This window comes from Syngnathus scovelli, chromosome 21 (assembly GCF_024217435.2).
Source record: "Syngnathus scovelli strain Florida chromosome 21, RoL_Ssco_1.2, whole genome shotgun sequence".
Taxonomy (NCBI): Eukaryota; Metazoa; Chordata; class Actinopteri; order Syngnathiformes; family Syngnathidae; genus Syngnathus; species Syngnathus scovelli.
Window position 1 is genome coordinate 8,052,890 of NC_090867.1, and position 16,870 is coordinate 8,069,759.

General features: G+C 47.5%; 2 protein-coding genes across 4 annotated transcripts; one reads left to right on the forward strand and one right to left on the reverse strand.

Annotated features, from left to right (window-relative positions):
• Positions 1–3,636: 3,636 nt before the first annotated feature.
• Positions 3,637–9,319, reverse strand: kcnj19b (potassium inwardly rectifying channel subfamily J member 19b). 2 transcript variants are annotated; one of them, XM_049759010.2, is made up of 3 exons: positions 8,304–9,312; positions 5,775–5,991; positions 3,637–5,434 (listed from the first exon to the last, which is right to left on the reverse strand). In XM_049759010.2, exons 1-3 carry the CDS (start codon positions 8,970–8,972, stop codon positions 4,863–4,865), a joined length of 1,458 nt encoding a protein of 485 aa, XP_049614967.1. In that variant the 5' UTR covers positions 8,973–9,312; the 3' UTR covers positions 3,637–4,862. The 2 variants fall into 2 exon arrangements, with proteins under 2 accessions (XP_049614967.1, XP_049614968.1); XM_049759011.2 differs by lacking the exon at positions 3,637–5,434 and having other exon boundaries at positions 5,916–6,192; positions 8,304–9,319.
• A 768-nt stretch (positions 9,320–10,087) lies between these two features.
• Positions 10,088–16,808, forward strand: znf281b (zinc finger protein 281b). Of its 2 annotated transcripts, none has more exons than XM_049759036.2 (7): positions 10,088–10,275; positions 11,594–12,103; positions 12,177–12,290; positions 12,359–12,481; positions 12,751–12,844; positions 12,913–13,031; positions 13,110–16,808. In XM_049759036.2, exons 2-7 carry the CDS (start codon positions 11,663–11,665, stop codon positions 14,694–14,696), a joined length of 2,478 nt encoding a protein of 825 aa, XP_049614993.1. In that variant the 5' UTR covers positions 10,088–10,275; positions 11,594–11,662; the 3' UTR covers positions 14,697–16,808. The 2 variants fall into 2 exon arrangements, with proteins under 2 accessions (XP_049614993.1, XP_049614995.1); XM_049759038.2 differs by having other exon boundaries at positions 10,089–10,275; positions 12,359–12,482; positions 12,761–12,844.
• Positions 16,809–16,870: the final 62 nt, after the last annotated feature.

The window sequence follows — 16,870 nt, forward strand, 5'->3', positions numbered from 1 at the left end:
ATGTTTTTTCGCCAATCGTTATGTTCTTGTCTTCGATTCTGACAGCTAGATCAATATTAAACCTTGCGGATATTAACCCGAGGTTCGGTCTTGGTCATTGGCCGAGGTTCGATTCAGGCAAATATCAGAATAATTCCAATTCCTGTCATGTGTTTGAAATCTAAGTTATGCTTTGGGGCGTAATAAGGCTTTATCCACGGAGAGCAGAATTGATTGCAACTGCTTCAGTCAATTAACTGGGACCAACCTAATCAACCTTGGAGGTCACTGCCAGAGGAAGACATCCCGGTGTTAAGATGCGAGATGGACGTGGGGCGATGGGAATCGGATGATTTCAAATTTAGTGCACATATCTTGAAAAACAATTACATCTGTGTTCCATGGAAGCAGATGGTCCAAAAGCATTCCTGACGAACGCATCGGGCGTGAGGAGCTTTTTATCCTCAAGACAAGCCAGCTGGCTCTGTTACGTCATCATCAAATTGAAAGACGCCGAGTGGATATTAGATGTTGTCTCGCGAAGGTCACCCGTGCAGAATCTTTTAAGGCTGCTTGAGCTTCTATTAAATTCACTCTAATGGAGGCGACTTGACCTCCACGATGGAGAAGTCGCGTCGCTCGGGGATGAAATGTACTCGATCCATACCGCCGTTGTCTGGGAGCTCTGGCGATTTTATTACAAAGCGGCTTGAGTATCTCCGTCTCCAACAGTGGAATTCCCTGTCGTCTCCCCGCCGCATTATCTCACTCGGCCCCGCCCCCCCATGGTGCTTTATCACAGATGGTCCCACAGCTCACTCCTCAAATCAGAACCTCTACTTGAATTGCATGACTCGTATTATCAGCAAATGTCCCACCTCAAAAAGACAGATGAGTTTTTTTTTTTAAATAAAACAAGTGCCCTGGCGCAGTAAAGCTTTTCCGAATAAACTTTCCTCGCAGTTGTGTAACACGCGAGATGTGACTCACACTTGGACTCGCGTTCATCTGTTTGTGCTGCAACAGATGCAACAAAACATTGTAAGCTGTTTTTTTTTTTTTTTTTTTCGAAACGATAATCCGCCAAGCTTCGAGCGAGGAGGATGAGCCATGCGGTAATTGCCGCTATCTGGACCAATTCTGCGGGGACTCGCCGGGTAAATAATGGGGAGCTAATTGATTGGAACTACTCCAGTCAATTAACTGCAAGCGCTATAATAAAGCTTTCGAGGTCATAGTGGCTGCGAGATGGGGAGGCGGAGCCAAAAATAAAAAACAAGTTATTTTGCAAGCAAAAAAAACGATTCAATTAAAATGTACTGCACTTAAGAATCTAAAAAGATTATTTGCAAGTGTAAAAGTTACACGACTGAACTTTGCTGGATTAAATTTAATTGAGTGATGCTTTCATCTACCACCAGAGGGCGCATTTTGACAATCATGTATCAAAAATATACTTGGGTTCAGAAATCTTGCCAAATCAAATGTTCCTGTCCTTTTGGCACATAAATCAAACCAATACAATCCTTGTTTCAATCTCTGTGGGTTTTTTTTTTTCATTTTGACAACCAGTTCTTGTAAATATTGCCAATCTGTGACACACAGCCAAAAAGCAGAGCTTGTTTACGCAGCTGCTACATTTTTTTTTCCTTTTTTTTTTTGTTCCTTCTCTGCTGCAGTGATAAGAGAACCCAAATGTGTAGACAAATGGTTCCTTTCTGAAAGTTAATTACAGCTCTACCTTTAATTAACTCTTGCACGCTCTGAGATGGATTACTCATTAACAACGGGGGTGGCGAGGAAGCGGACGGGCGGGGTTGAATGATGTGCCAACGTCTTTATTGAAATTTGTTTGTGATTAATGCCTGGACTTTACTGTATTTTGCTCTGATTGATTACACCATTATTTTAGTACATGTCTTTTTTTTTTTTTTGCAGTTGCTGGTGTCCTACAAAATATGTAACTAGCATGGAAGAAATTCTGATTCCAGTGGCGTTCTTTTGAAGGTTCAAGGCCAGATGGAATTGAGTCAACGTGTTGGAGGATGATGAAAGATTTACATAAGTGCAAATAGACTTGCAAGGCCGTTTGGGTTATTGAAGCAACTTCTTGGTCAAGGTTGTTGACACTTGCTGATTACTCTCGCTTTTGGCCTGCTTGAAAAGATAAATATTTTGTCGTTGTGTGAAGATGCTGGTAGCTGTGCAGTATGGGGGAGGAGAAATCTCTGTAATGCAAATTTTTAAAAGTCATCCAAAGCAGCTCCTCACTGTCGACACTTTTGAAATAATCACGACACCTAGTTTGTTTTTCCGCCTCACCGAGACACATGTAAAGTCGTCCCCGAGCGGCCCTGCTCACTTATTAAAAAATCGATCAAATATTTAGCAAGATGTGATCGTGAAAGCTTTGTGTTTTGCTCAAAACAAAACCTCATCTGCTCGGTGGCTCGACAGCAGCTGCCTCCTCTTGGACGTAAAAAAAAAATATATATATCCAAGAGCGCAATTACAACATGGCGAAGGGCCACATATTGTGTAATAAGATTGTGTCACTCTAATGGAGTGACCGGCCTCATAAAAACAAACAAAGCTTCAGACGCTTTGCTCAAACTACGTCGGAATATCTCATCTCCGAGAAATAATGTTGCATTGAACCCTAGTTTATTTTAAGCTGCATTGACGAATGATAATGAAATTACTTTTTCTCTGCGTAGCATCATTTTTGATTAGTGACATCGGTGTAGCATCGCACTCTCTGAGGCAGCCCATTTATTTCGCCATTTTCATGTAGCAGCGTTCAAGGTGAAATGTTCCGTGCTGATGTTTTGGATAAAAGTAACTTTGTAATCATCCTCCGGGGTTGGAAAAAAGATGAACGCTTGAAGCTTCGCACTGTGGCTATAATTTTGGCGTGATGTTTCACCTCCATTTGTGTAAATGTATTCCATCTCTATCTCATGGGCTAAATGTTTTCAGCACACTATTTTTTTCCCCCCTTTCTATTTTTCCCTTTTTTTTCTTCACCAGTCTGATTTTTTTTTTCTTCTTCGCCACTCTATAGGCACAAGTGCATCTTTTTTTTTCCCTCTCTCTCTGAATCCACGGCTTGTTGTCATGCACACGGGGTCAAAGTTGAGCCCACGTAATTTCGCACCCAGCCCGACTAATGACACTGCTTTTCCGTCATTCTCCCTTTTTTTTTTTTTGCGCTCATTGACTATGGATGAGCATCTGGTCAGCGCGGATGTTCAGTCAGATTACCAAGCTCTTCCCGAGAGAGCCTGCACGAGGATCAACAACGTGCTGCTCTCTTCTCCCACGTCATGATGACAGTGACTCACCTTGTTGTGGAAAAAGTCAAAGAGCGGTCTTGAACATCGTTATAGAAAAAAAGGGACAGAAATTGCACTTTTGCCAATATTTTTTTGTTTCTGACGAAAAACTTTGAGCAGACATGTTGAGAAGGTTCATGAAAAGCCAAGCTTAGCTTCCCGACGGACCGGGCCTCGGGCAATGTTAGCAAAACAAACACTTTGCGCTGGCGAATAACGACGACTCACGTCCGCCGGGACCGATGGAGAAAACACTTAAAGAACATTTGAGAGCGCTGACAGCTTAACTCGTTCACTGCCATTAACAGTTATAGACGTCAAAGATATTAACTGGGTTTATTTGGTTCACAGGAGACGGGGAGGATCAGAGACCACGTTTGCCAGATTTGCAGTCACCATCTTGAATTCAGCGGATTCATCGTGTCAAAACACGCAATCGTATTCGAGGCTTTTGAATATTTGATGCTTGTTGATTTAAGCAGCTGGGCAGGTGGCACGCCGAGCCTTGAGGGCTTTTTTTTTTTTTTTCTTCTGCAGCCAAAAGTATTACACCAACCGACACACACGGCTGGGTTTGCAAAGAATTTATTTAGCACTTGAGAAATGCCCCCGCCCCTCCTTTCCCGTAGCTTATTTTTTTAATGCAATAACGCAACAATTTGTCCCCTGAAAGCATCGCATGCCGTCTGATATTTTTCATAAATCAATTTAAGATGGAAAGGATGTTATTCAAAATGTTTTTTTGTTACAATGTAATTCAAACAAACCGCCCAAAGTGTATCAAAGAAATGCAGACAAGCTGTACTTTTTATATTATGGCTCATTTGGAGTAAAATAGATTAAAAGGGTTTCCTTTGTTGAGAAGTTTAAAAAAATAAAAAGGAATACAAGTCAAGGACTGCACATTTACAGTAACTAAGCAGGAGCAAATTCAGTTTCAACAAATTCACAGTGAATTTTTTAAATGAAGAAAATAAATGGAAAGTTCACCCAGTTAATTCATTCAGTGCTATTGATGGTTATAGATCAACCTTGATTTTAAAAAAAAAAAAAAATTGGAAGGAAGAGGTAGAATTGGTTTTGTACCTTCATTATGTCACAAAACAATTTGGCTAGCTCAAGACTTTTTTTCTGACTTTTCTAGTTTCATGCTAGGTTGGCATGTTTATTATTTCTAGAGATTCTGTTAAATTTGATTTCTGACAAAAAGCGATAAAAACGATTTGTAGTCGATCCTATACCGCAGAATGTTTCCGTGCTTTGTTTACAGATAAGTTGAGAGTCTGTGAGAGAAACGAAGATGCTCAAGGGCAGAAGGGCGGGGCTTACAGATGGCGAGCCATCCTCACAGTAGGGGCGGATGGATGGCTTATGGTCTCTCTGAGGGTAGCCGGCAAATAAAAGCTGCAGGTAAATTTACAACTGCTCTTTATCGGCCGTGCGGTGTGGACACCACGCTTCACTTTCTTGCCATTTTCTCATATTTGGCTGCAATATAACAAAATGTGGTCAAAGTGAAACGAAAGCCTGATCTCAAAGTTTTTGGAATTAACGGTCTGCGTTCATTCTGCGCAGTTTGGCGGGCAAGTTGGCGTCCCCGTCCAAGGACAAGAGCTGGACCTGCTCCTCGGGCCGCCCCCCTTGGCGAGCGGCGGGGATAGAGCTGGACCTCAACCTCTGGATGCTGAGCGGCAGGTCGCCCGTGCTGGAAGCCTTGCCGCCGCCGGGCAAGGGCACCGTCGTGGTGGTCTTGGCACCCCTCCACACTTGCTCGTCTCTGGTGGAGCTCATGCGTTGCAATTTGCTGGGCAGCCTGGTGGCCTGCTCCTCCGCAGGCTCCACGTTGTCGGCCGAGAGGAGCCTCCCTCTGCGGCCCCCTCGGTTGCCCGCCTGGGGGGAGGAGGGCGCGGGTGCCACCGGGAGAACGTTGGGCGACGTCAGCGACGACTTCTCCTCTTGCTCTTTGACGCTGTAGGGTGGTGTGGGCACCTCGAAGGTGTTATGGAACTGAGAGTAGTCCACCCTGAAGAAGCCCTCCTCCAGAGACATGACTGGCAGAAAACGATGGCCCCATAAGACTTCATCTTCCGTGTAAGATGTCCGCGCTTGACACGTCATGCCTGTCGCAACGAGACGGTCCATCAATATTTCAAATGGCGGAAAAGGGAAATTGGAGCATTAAAAAAAAAAAGGACATTAAAGTGAAAAGTGGACAATCGCCTCAGGGAAGAACAAAGAAGAATACATGACGGAAATGGAGACGAGCTTGAATCGTGCATCATTCAAGGCCATTAATTAAACATTCTGTTAAATATTGCAGAGAAAATTGCTGGAGGCTAATTCACGCAAATTATTGAGTCCAGACTTTACTTATTAGTCAAATTTGAGTTTCTCAAACTTCAGCAACTCAAGAAAGGATCAGAGCATTTAACCCCCAAAGTGGATTCAAACATCTCTCACCGGTGGTCTCCACGATGCCTTCCAGGATGACGACGATCTCAAATTGCTCGCTCATGAGCGAGCGTTGCGACAGGTCGAAGAAGGGGCTCTTGGCGTTGATCTCGTGGCAGATGGTGAGCGGTGACACCAGGAAGAGCTGGTCGGCGCCCGTGCCAAACCCCACGTCCAGCTCGCACTGGTCCAGAGGCAGAAACTCTCCTTCTGGGGTCTGACGAGACTGCGGAAACACACCGAAAGATCTTGAGGTCACCACAAAATTAATAATCTTTCTTTTTTAAATTCTACTTCCTGTTTTTTTTTGGGTGAGCAACCACAGATGGCAAACGGGCAGTCATTTGTATTCACAGCGATGTGGAGGACAGGAGGGTGTGACATTTCACAGGAAGACGTCTGTGCCCACAGATCGCCGGCTCCCCTGCTGAGGAGCAACGTCACGACACGCATGACAAGCTCCCGTTTCTGAGGTGAACTCACGTTCATCGACTCTAAAAGTCAAAGGTACTTATCGGATACCGCTTTCGATTGTATTAATGGAAAAGGTCCCCGTGGACGCAGCGGCGGCGTCGCTTTTGCTTTTTCTTGGCCCTTATCGCGGGAAAAAAAAGCAGCCTCAGCGAGAGCTGTCGAGAGGATTCAAACACAAGTTGACCCGAATTCAAATCAGTAAAAATCCAGCCAGGGGTAATCTTTGGCTCGGTATTTACGAGTCTTGCCGACTGCAAATTTCGACTGATGGCAAAATGAAGCTTCATATTTGCTTCATGAACAGATTTTTTTTACCACCAGATGGCAGTCTCAGCTCAACATTGGGTTGAAAGTACACGAAAATATTCCTTTGAAAACTTACTATTGAACGGTGTAATCCAATTTGGGCCCAAATGGTTATCCTCTGTTGTATCTGGCATTTTACAGATGGAGCCATTAACCGACTCGTGAAACAAGCGATCGGCACCTTATGCAAATGAGTTTCCGTTTCAGCCACGCATGGCAAATAACTGACATACTGCTAATGTGATCAACTGATTTTCTTTTGGCAAAGTATCCGGCCCGTGCAACGATTTACAACCCATGTCTTTGCCCGCTAAACCCGCATCACGGCCAAGTTTGCGCAGCTCATTATCAGGAGTTGGGATTTATTACTGCACGCCTCAACCGACCCCCCCCCAAGTCACCTTGAAGGGCCACCATCCCGACTCTGACCTTGAGTCCAAACTGCCGTGTTGTTGTTTCTGCCAGGCTTGATCGAGCGCATTCAGTTTATTCTACACACTTGGCGTTAAATCAAGGTGTCCCTAATGATGTGGCCAGCATGAGTGTATCCACAGCGCCTTCCCTGTGACTTTTCCCCAGAGGGCGAAACTGTCACTTGAGATCATGGCGCTGCTGCACCGGGACAAAAAGCACGACTAACTCTCTGAGTCACAACAAAGCAAATCGTTTTCTGTTTGGACTGCAGAAAAAAAACACTTTTGGTGGCAAAAGCTTGTTATTGTTGGACACGGCGGATGACAATGACATATCAATCTATAACGCTGCCTTGGAGGAGATATCAAACAGCAGTTAGAGGCTGGAAATTGTACAGTGACAAAATAACGTGCGGTCCAGCGAGCGCACGAATTGGCTCAATCACGGCTTTAATCAAAGCATATATAGTGCCCCTCCGACATTGTCCCCCAGGGAGCCATCCATCTGAGCTGAGGACATTTAGAGCCAGGCTGAACTTGGAATTACAGCCCGTGGAGAGCTTTTCTGCTGACTGAGGCAGGACGCAGTGTGATGACCCTCATGCTATGGCCCGGGCCACTCAGCCATGAAGAAGCAAGAACACACACGGGATAAAGTAGACTTCACGGAGGGACTGTGCGGGAGCTCGAGTCCAGAGTGAACACCGCCTCCGACACAAAGTCAGCCCAAGATATTCTCCAGCTGACTCGAAGGTGCTGTAGTTCATGGGTTGATGGAGTTTCTCATCCAATATGCACTTTTCTTCTTGACTGGGCCCATTTTGATTGCACGGTGCCATAACGCAATGGGCTGTGGTATTCACACTGGCCCTTAGGGGTCACAATTCAATTCTACAGACTAATGGGAATTCAATGCAGGCCTCTATAAGTGCTGATAAATCATAGGGATGTCGTTCAAAAGAATGGATGTGGTCAAACGTTCACATGGTGCACTTGAATGGGAAAAAAAGACCCTTTTTGTTTGAAAGAAACCAACAGAGCAATTTTGACAGTCATTTTAGGCTTCGATACCCATTGAGATGGTGCTGCGCCTTCTGGTTTGGCCACTAGATGGCACTGTAAGTTGTGGTAATACGCATCAATTTTGGCAAGGGGTAAAGCATGTTACTATTGTTATATTGGCTGTCTTCGTGTGTTGCTTCGCTTTTTGTGTTCAAATTAGAACGACAACACATGTTAGCATTAAGATGGTGTACTTTTGGAAGGCAAAGTTTGGTGGTTTGCACCTCTGTCTCTGTTTAGTGTGAAGAACGCAGAAGAAGGGTCCAACTTTGCTTCTCCTTACCTTGATGACCTTGCACCTGATCTGCGCAGAGACCATGTGGCTGTTCCTCAGGTTGCCCACCCTGAACATGAGGCATAGTTTGCCGTCCCGCTGCGAGATGACGGCGTCCTGGCTGAACATGAGCGTCTCGGCGCGCTTCTTGGGCTGCGACATCTTGATGAACATGCAGCCGATGAGGAAGGCGTCCACGATGGAGCCCAGCAGTGACTGGAAGAGAAAGAGAATGATCCCCTCGGGGCACTTCTCGGTGATGTAGCGGTAGCCGTAGCCGATGGTGGCCTCGGTCTCGATGAAGAAGAGGAAGGCGGAGGGGAAGTTGTACACGTTGGCCACGCACGGCGTGTAGGACGCGTCGTGGCCGCCGTGGCTCAGGTCGCCGCGGATGTAGGCGATGAGCCACCACATGGAAGCCATCACCAACCACGCCACCGTGTAGGTGAGGATGAAGATGAGCAGGTTCCAGCGCCACTTGAGGTCCACCAAGGTGGTGAATAGGTCCGAGATGTAGCGGCTCGTCTCGCCGCCCAGGTTGCCGTGCTGCACGTTGCAGCGCCCGTTCTTCTCCACGAAACGCTGCCGCTTCCTCTTGGCCGGCGCGCAGAAAGTCATGCTCTGGTTGGTGTTCACCACCTGGTAGTCCTCGCCGAATTTCCTGCGTACGGCTGCCATGGTACGGATCGATCGGCCCTTTCTTTCAAGCGCTCAAGACTTGCCGTTGGTGCAAGTTTGCTGCGCTCCCTGCACCTCCACCCGCCCGGCCACCCTCCTCCGCGGCAAGAGCAATGTGCATTCAGCCCGCCGCACGCATCTTCGGAGGTGCTAAACTGCGAATGAACGCCAGGCGCTGGTGTTCGAGTGGCGCGCACAGGAGAGCGCGCGCGCACGCGTGGTCCTTTGACGCAAGTGCCAACTTTGTCCGCGTGCTAACTCCACTGCACTCCGTGCGCTTTCCAAATTAAGATAGTTGCATGCTCATTACAGGCTTCAGTGCGCGCTTCAGCACGGAGGGGTCTTCCAAAACTCGATGGATGGATGAAGGGAAGGAGGGATTAGTAAACATGCCCTGTATTAAATAGTTTATTTCCGAGTTGTATAGTATAGATTACGATAATGGGAAAAAAATGGTTTATGCCTGCCCTTTTACTAACAAAACCGTTGCATTTTAACTGTGTGCAGACGTTTTATATCGTTTATGAAAGCTGTGATTATTTGAATTACTCTTTCGCCCTCTCGTGGTGAATGTCTGAAGCACATACCATTATAAATGTATATATAAATATGTATAGCCCATACTGTAAATTAGTACGCTTATGTTGCACACATCGTTCTTCTCAGTGCTCACTTTTTTAAGAGCTATGCTGCGGGGCAAACGTACACATACACGTAAGACACTGGACTGAGTAACCATGTAATATGATGGTGGGTGGATGTTTTGAATTGCTTTGTCGCCCTCTTGTGGTAAATGTCTGAAGCACATACTAGTTCACTGCACTCCATCGGCTATACTTATATTTATATTGTATAGCCGATTGTATAGCGGTTCGTGATACGGGTGGGCAACATTTGACATTGAATTTCGGGAAAGTACAAACTGTGGAGTCTAAAAGTTACCCTGTGGGCAAAAATTCTATTGTGTTTGCACTTCTATTGTATAATATTCATGAAGGGAGGCAAAATTGTGTTATTTTGTTCCAGAAAAAAGACAGGTTGCTGATTCACACGGTTGCATGCGTATGCATTTGCAAGTCAGTCCACAACGTCATCGGCTGGCTGCGGCTGCGACTGCGGCTGCTGTTGCGGCTGTCTCCTCTCATGACCCGTCGGTCCGCCTGCACCCATAATCCCCCGCGCCACGACAAGATGGAAGAAAGCAGCGACCGCCGGAGAACAGTGTTTTGGCAATAAAACCCTCCAAAGCTGCGAATAAGGAGGCACCACGGGCACGTTCCAAGCCGTCTGCGGTCATGTGTAGGTGAGCGAGAACCCAAGCGGGTTGGCGGTTCGGTCCGGACTCCGTCGAGATCCTCGCGAAGCTGGCTCGCAACCGCGGGGGAGATGCACTGAAAGGCAGCATCATTGTTTGTGATGCACGGGCCGTAATGCGGCTTTTCACTCGGAGCTAACTGCTAGCGCGTTAGCAGCCGGCTAACTAGCTCGTGGCTAGTTTGATTGTTATTAACACAACCGGGTGCTAAAGCTCGAATCTGGCTTTATTTTAGCCGCGATCGCCCGAGTTTGCTCATTGGATGTGGAGTCGACGTGGAACAGAAATAGCCTCGGTGAGGTTTTTGCCAGCCACACGCACGCTCGGTAATGATTATCCGCTCGTAATTACGGCTAAAGTTAGCTATCAATAAACGGAGCGCCAGCCAGCGAGATCTAATTTCGCCTGCAAAGCTCGAGAGATGATCACATCACGCCAGCTCGTGGAAAAGTTAAAGATCAATTCAACACGATGCATTGTTTATACAAATGTATCTCGATTGATATGATAGAATTTTTGTCGAGCAGTTGCTTATCCATTTTTAAATAGCCAATTGATGGGCGATTAAACCGGGGTAACAAAAAGGGAACTTTGTTCTTTTTTAATTTTACAAGCCGTGGCTTCAAAAACAACTTTTCTGAAGGGCTTGTGGTGCTTTTGGAATCATTTTGCGACAAGGTTTCGAGGGCGATCTCGATGATGCGTCGTCGGGCTCATTGTGGTGAGTCGGCTGCTATGCTAACTAGCTGGCTAACTATTATGGATGACAAAAGCTCATCTGCTCTGTGTTCAATATGTCGCCGAGACAAATGGTCGCCTCGCATTTTGGCTGGAGAACGAGTCGTCGAAGCTTTCAACTGCTGCTTTAGGCACAAGAGTGTGTCCTAGTTGCATTGCTCAAACGTCAAGTCGTGTTTGACCTAAATAGCGTTTGTTTAGGCAAGCCTAGCGAACCGACTAATTAGTAATGTTGCATTGACATTAACGTTTGATCGGCTGAGTTGCTAACGCGTGTCCAAAACAACACGAATTCACTCCAGATTTGACTTTTTCGCTTATATGTAGCTTCATTAAAAATAAATGCATATTTTAGATTGTATTGTAGGCAGACGTTTGCTCTTACATCAGATTTTTTTACTTTCACATTTGCTTGGCCAATGTGCAGATGAGTGTATAAAATGGTTTCACTCCAAATTTTACATTTGGACTCCAGGTTACGTGCGGCCTCACTCTGGTCAGGTCACCTAAAGTGTCACAAGCGGTTTGACATCCAGGTTAGTGTAATGTTGTGTGTGGTCTTTTTCAGGGTGTTCTCCTGCCTTCCTCGTTAGATACATTGGCCTGACCCGCGCCCGCACACAACAAAGCTACCACCATGAGTATTATCCAAGACAAAATCAGCAATGAGTTTTTGCGCAACGGTGGCATGGATCCCAATTTTGCGCCCGGCATGCTCATGTTCAGCCACCTGCCGCCCGTCACCAGCTTCACGCGGCTCACGCCGCAGCCGGTCATGGGCGACCTCCCGCAGGAGATGGTCCTCAAGAAGGAGCGCGACTCGCCCCCGGACCACCAGAGCGCCGGCGTGGCCAACGCGGGCGGCTTCCTCCACAGCATGGGCATCAAGCAGGAGCGGCTAAGCGAGCTGGATTATCGCATGCCTCTCTACGGCGGGGGCGTGTCGATGAATTGCGCCGGCGCGGGGAAGAGCGCCTCCGACATGCCGGACATGTCGTACGGCAACCACCACCAGAATCACCATAACATGCTCCTGCACGACCTCAGCCACAGCAACGTGCGCTCCCTCGGGGACCCGGTGAGTGGGAACACGCCGAGGTTTACACGCACGTGTCACTTTGAGACTGATCTCGTTCGCGCTTTGCCCTCAGATGTCAGGACGAGCGGGTAAAGAGCCAAAAGATTCGTCGGGAAAAAGAGGGAGGCGGACCAACGGGGACGGACAGGGAGGCAAAGCCCGGCGGAAACGCAACGATGCTGCAAAGGTTAATCCTGTGGTTCTATCTGAGTATTGAGCGGGCTCAGACCTAAGCGTCTCCTGGTTGTCCCGTAGGCCATGATGCTGGACGCGGACGGAGCCTGCCTGTCCCCAAACTCCAAACCGCATATCTGCGAGCACTGCAACGCCGCCTTTCGCAGCTCCTATCACTTGCGCAGACACGTGCTCATACACACAGGTGAGAGGCTTTCCTGCGTGCGCTTTTGCGCCTCCGTCGGGTAGCATGGCGTCATGGCCGACTCCTGGGAGCTGACTCATCCATTGCTCATGTCTTTCTAGACGTGTTAGTCATCCCCTTTGCCGGGAAGTTCTCAGTCCCTTTATCCCTCACAATTGCTTCCTAGCTGGGGAAAAAAATAAATAAAAAAATGGCCACGTGGCAGCAACTTGTACTGAGAAATGAGGCCGAGCGCTAGTTAATGTGATGTGGGGACGGTTGTACTCTTGATCGCACAGGTGAGAGGCCTTTCCGGTGCAGTCAGTGTAACATGAGCTTCATTCAGAAGTACCTGCTCCAGCGGCATGAGAAGATCCACAGCGGTGAGTTGGCCCATTTCAATCGGACTTTGCCGTAAGTCGCAAATGACGTCCCGGCTGTTCTGTCGCAGGGGAGAAGCCGTTCAGCTGCGACCAGTGCAACATGCGTTTCATCCAGAAGTACCACATGGAGCGACACAAACGCACGCACAGCGGCGAGAAGCCGTATCGATGCGATACGTGCCAACAAGTAGGTTTGGGGCTGACGTGTTCCCGCACCGGTAAAATGAGTTTTGCATTTGATTTTGTCTCTTTGTCAACGTTGTAGTTTTTCTCAAGAACCGACCGGTTACTGAAGCACAAGCGGACTTGCGGAGAAGCCATAAAGAAGGGCCTGGACCCCAACATGCTGGAGCTCAGCGAGGCCGAGCTGGGCCAGGGCAGCTATTCACTCACTCAGGGAAACGCGAGCACCTCCGGGCGCAAGCGGGCCAAGTCCAAAAACGGGGAGGGCGGCGAGCGCAAGAGGAAGAAGAGCGCGGCCGCATCGGCGGCCTCGTCCTCCGCCGCCATGGGCCTGCAGGACTACAGCATGGAGCAACCTTCGGGCTCGGCCATGCAGGGCCGCTCTCCCAAATTGGTGTTTAAAAAAGCGGGCCGCAAGGGTTTGGATAAGGCTCTCCTTTCTCTGGAAGACAGCGGCGACGGACACAAACTGTTAGGCCAAAAAGCCGGCTCCTTGGATCACATGGACGCTTCCGGGCTGGACAACATGGGTCTGCTCCAAGGAGGCGGGGGCAGCAAGCAGGGTCCCACCACCAGCACCAACTACGACGACGCCATGCAGTTTGTGAAAAAGCGGCGATACCTCCAGGCCGTCAATAGCGACTATGGAGCGGGCGCTCTCCACATGGCGTCGCAGGGCGGCGGCGTCATTCAGGTTTCCCTGGGGCCCGAACCCACGCTGGCCATGCTGGACACGTCCCCCCTGGAGCTCAAGCACGACAAGTCGGGCATCCCGGACGAGGTTCTGCAAAGCCTGCTGGATCACTACAGCCATAAGCCGGATGGCGGGCACCACCACGACGTGGCTTTTGACCTGTCCGACCACCCGCACCACGTGGACCTCCAGCCGGCGGCGCCCGTCACCCCCGAGCTGGAGGACGACGCGGCCAACGGGGGCGATAAAACGGCAGTGATGAGCGAGTACTCCAAGTTCCTCCTGCAGGCCCTGGAGCGCACCAGCCATAGCGGGCCCTTCCCCAGCCTGGGCGCCACGGGGCCCTTCACTCTCCTGTCCAGCAGCTCCAGTCCCACGGGGCCCCTGTTCGCCGACAAGCACGTCTACGATTGCGGCTACCCTCCCGCCGTTTCCTCGCCGCTGCCCATCGCCGCCCCCTCGTCCGCTTCTTCCTCCACCTCGTCCAAGTCCCACTACGGCATGCTGGTGGGCTCCCCCTCCCAGGCGGCTTTCCACCTGACTCTGGAGCCGGCCAGCCACCAGCAGCTAACGCCTTCTCAGGAGCTGACGGAGCAGCTGGAGAAGCAGCACTCGCCCGGAGCCTTCAACCTACCTCCCCAGGATCTGACCGCCCAGACGGAAAGCTCCAAGGGGCAACAAGCCAAGGGCGGGGCCGGCGCCGCCAACGGTTCCGGCTACTCGGACCTGTCTCCTTTGAACCCCCCGAAAGAATCCACCACGTACCAGATTGAGAATTTCGCCCAGGCCTTCGGCTCCCAGTTCAAGTCGGGACGCCGCACCCCTCTGAGCTACGGCAGCGACCCCGGGGCGGAGGTGGACCACAGAATACGGACTCCGGTCTCAGAGTTCTCAGGGTATAGCAGCTTGTTAGCTGACGTCAGTGAGCCAGTCAGTACAGGATCAAAAACCCCAACAAGCCAAAGTTTCAGATAAGGCTCAGACGAGGTGAAACCAGTTGGGGATGGGGGGGGGGGGTGTTTTTGTCCACCCTGCCCCGCCTCCTACTCATCAAAATTTTGTTTTTCGTAGCAATTTTATTTTAAACACTGCCAACATGATGCAAACATGACCAGGGAGGGTCTTCCATGGCCTCAAATGCAATTTTTTTATTTTTTTTATCACGTATTTTAGTCTCTTACATTTTGTTGGGAGAAAGTAGTAATTTTTTTTTGTTTTTTTTAAATGATCGTAAACGGTAGATATTAAATGTAATTTAAAACATTTTGAGGGTAGAGATGAACTTGCATTTGTATTACTTTCCAAACCCTTGTGTTTTACCAATCGTCATCCCATTGTAAAATAATAATGTTGATAATTACACACACACAAAAAAAACAACACTTGTGGCAGGGAAAGCCCAGAACTCAAATGGCAAAAAAAAAAAGTATATATTGTCTGTTACAAGAAACGTATTAACTCAGGAAATAGGCAAAATTGTGTAATAAGACTTTGTATTTTGAGATGCAATTAGCACAGTTTTTACAGGTGTACTTTGAAACGACAAAGCTTTGAATTTTATTTTTATTTTTTTGTGTGTTCTCAATTTTACTCCACACGATCACCATGTTTTAGTCCAAATGACGGTACGGTTGCGTATCAATGTGAAACCAGCTTGGAGAAAAGAACTCCATTGAAACGCGTTTGACTGAAAACACGACGGACAGCCAGCAAGCAAACGGAAACGCTCACCTCACTTTTTTGGTGTGCGTGTCAATGGAATCAAGCAAGCACTTTTTTTTTTTTTTTTTTTCCCAAAAAGAAACATATCATCAGCAGAAACAGCAACCCATTCAGTTTGTGATTCTTAATGTTTATTTTAAAAGGAGAAAACTGTGAACAAGGGTTTTGGGAGGGTGGGATGATGCTTTTAATGGGCATTTTTTTATTTTTGAATCTCTTGGAAGGGGGGGCGGGGCTTAATTTGTCTCTTGCGGTTTGTCGGGTGATGTAAAAAGTGGATTTGCCATAATTTTGTGCGACAATATTTTGAGAGTAGCTCTTTGTATTTAAGTGTTTCTCCAGAGCTCGACTGACATGCTGGAACTTTTCTCTCTCTTTTTTTTTTTTTTTACATTGTATTTATTCTCCATTATCCGCCACACACCTTCGTAGCACCAATGCAGCAGAAGAGTTAATTTATACAACACGCCTCCTGAATATGCATCAGTCCTGCACTCACAATGAACAATGGCCTTCTTTGTCTTCCGCGGTTAAAGCCATTCTCTCTATCCCGGCACCCAGGGTTGATTTTTTTTTCAGTTAGTCAATTCCCTGCGAGCCCCCCCTCCCCAACTGTCCCTCCCCGCTGGTTTTCTGGGACTCTGAAGCTGCAAAAGGGGGAAGAACAAAAAAAAAAACTTGACAGACCAGCAACATCCCTCCAAACACTATGCTTTGAACGGAAATGGAGAGAAAAAGACGATAAGATTGACTAAATATACCTCATATCATAAAAGCGTAAGAAAGCAGGGACACGCGTTATGTTGTATGTAGTGGAAATATTTGTAGAATAGATCGGACATGTTGTCATCATTTTTACATTGCCTGTGTTTACAATGATAGAACAAGTGACTTGTCAAAATGCAAAATGTATTTTTTTTTTTTTGTGGTGCGAGGGGGGGAGTTTGTTTTATTTTAATGTGGAAACATCCATGCCAAGCAGTGTTGCATTCTAGATGCCTCGTAGAATTTTTTTTTTTTTTTTTTCACTCATGGTATATCTCTTATTTTTGTTACTTGCCATAATGTGTTTTTGATATGAACTCTAGAAGGATGTTGTTTACAAAAATGTACAAAACACTAAAATGTGTGTTCATTTTTTGTCTTGAGTTTTTATCAAGTATGCATGATTTTTATGGCTTTTTTTTCTGACTGTCACCTCAATACCAAATGTTGTAGCAGAAGCCTCCCCCTCCCTCTTCCTTCCTTTGTCTCATTAGTAGTAGACCCTCGTGACATGATTTCCCGGGCTGTACCTGTTATTGAGATGATGACCGGATTAGAGAAGCCAATAAAAAAAACTTTTTGTTACAAAACAAAAAAAAAGCTTTGGGTTTGTTGGTGGTGCAAGACTTCTCCCCGATTTTTTTTTGTGTCATCACCAGAAC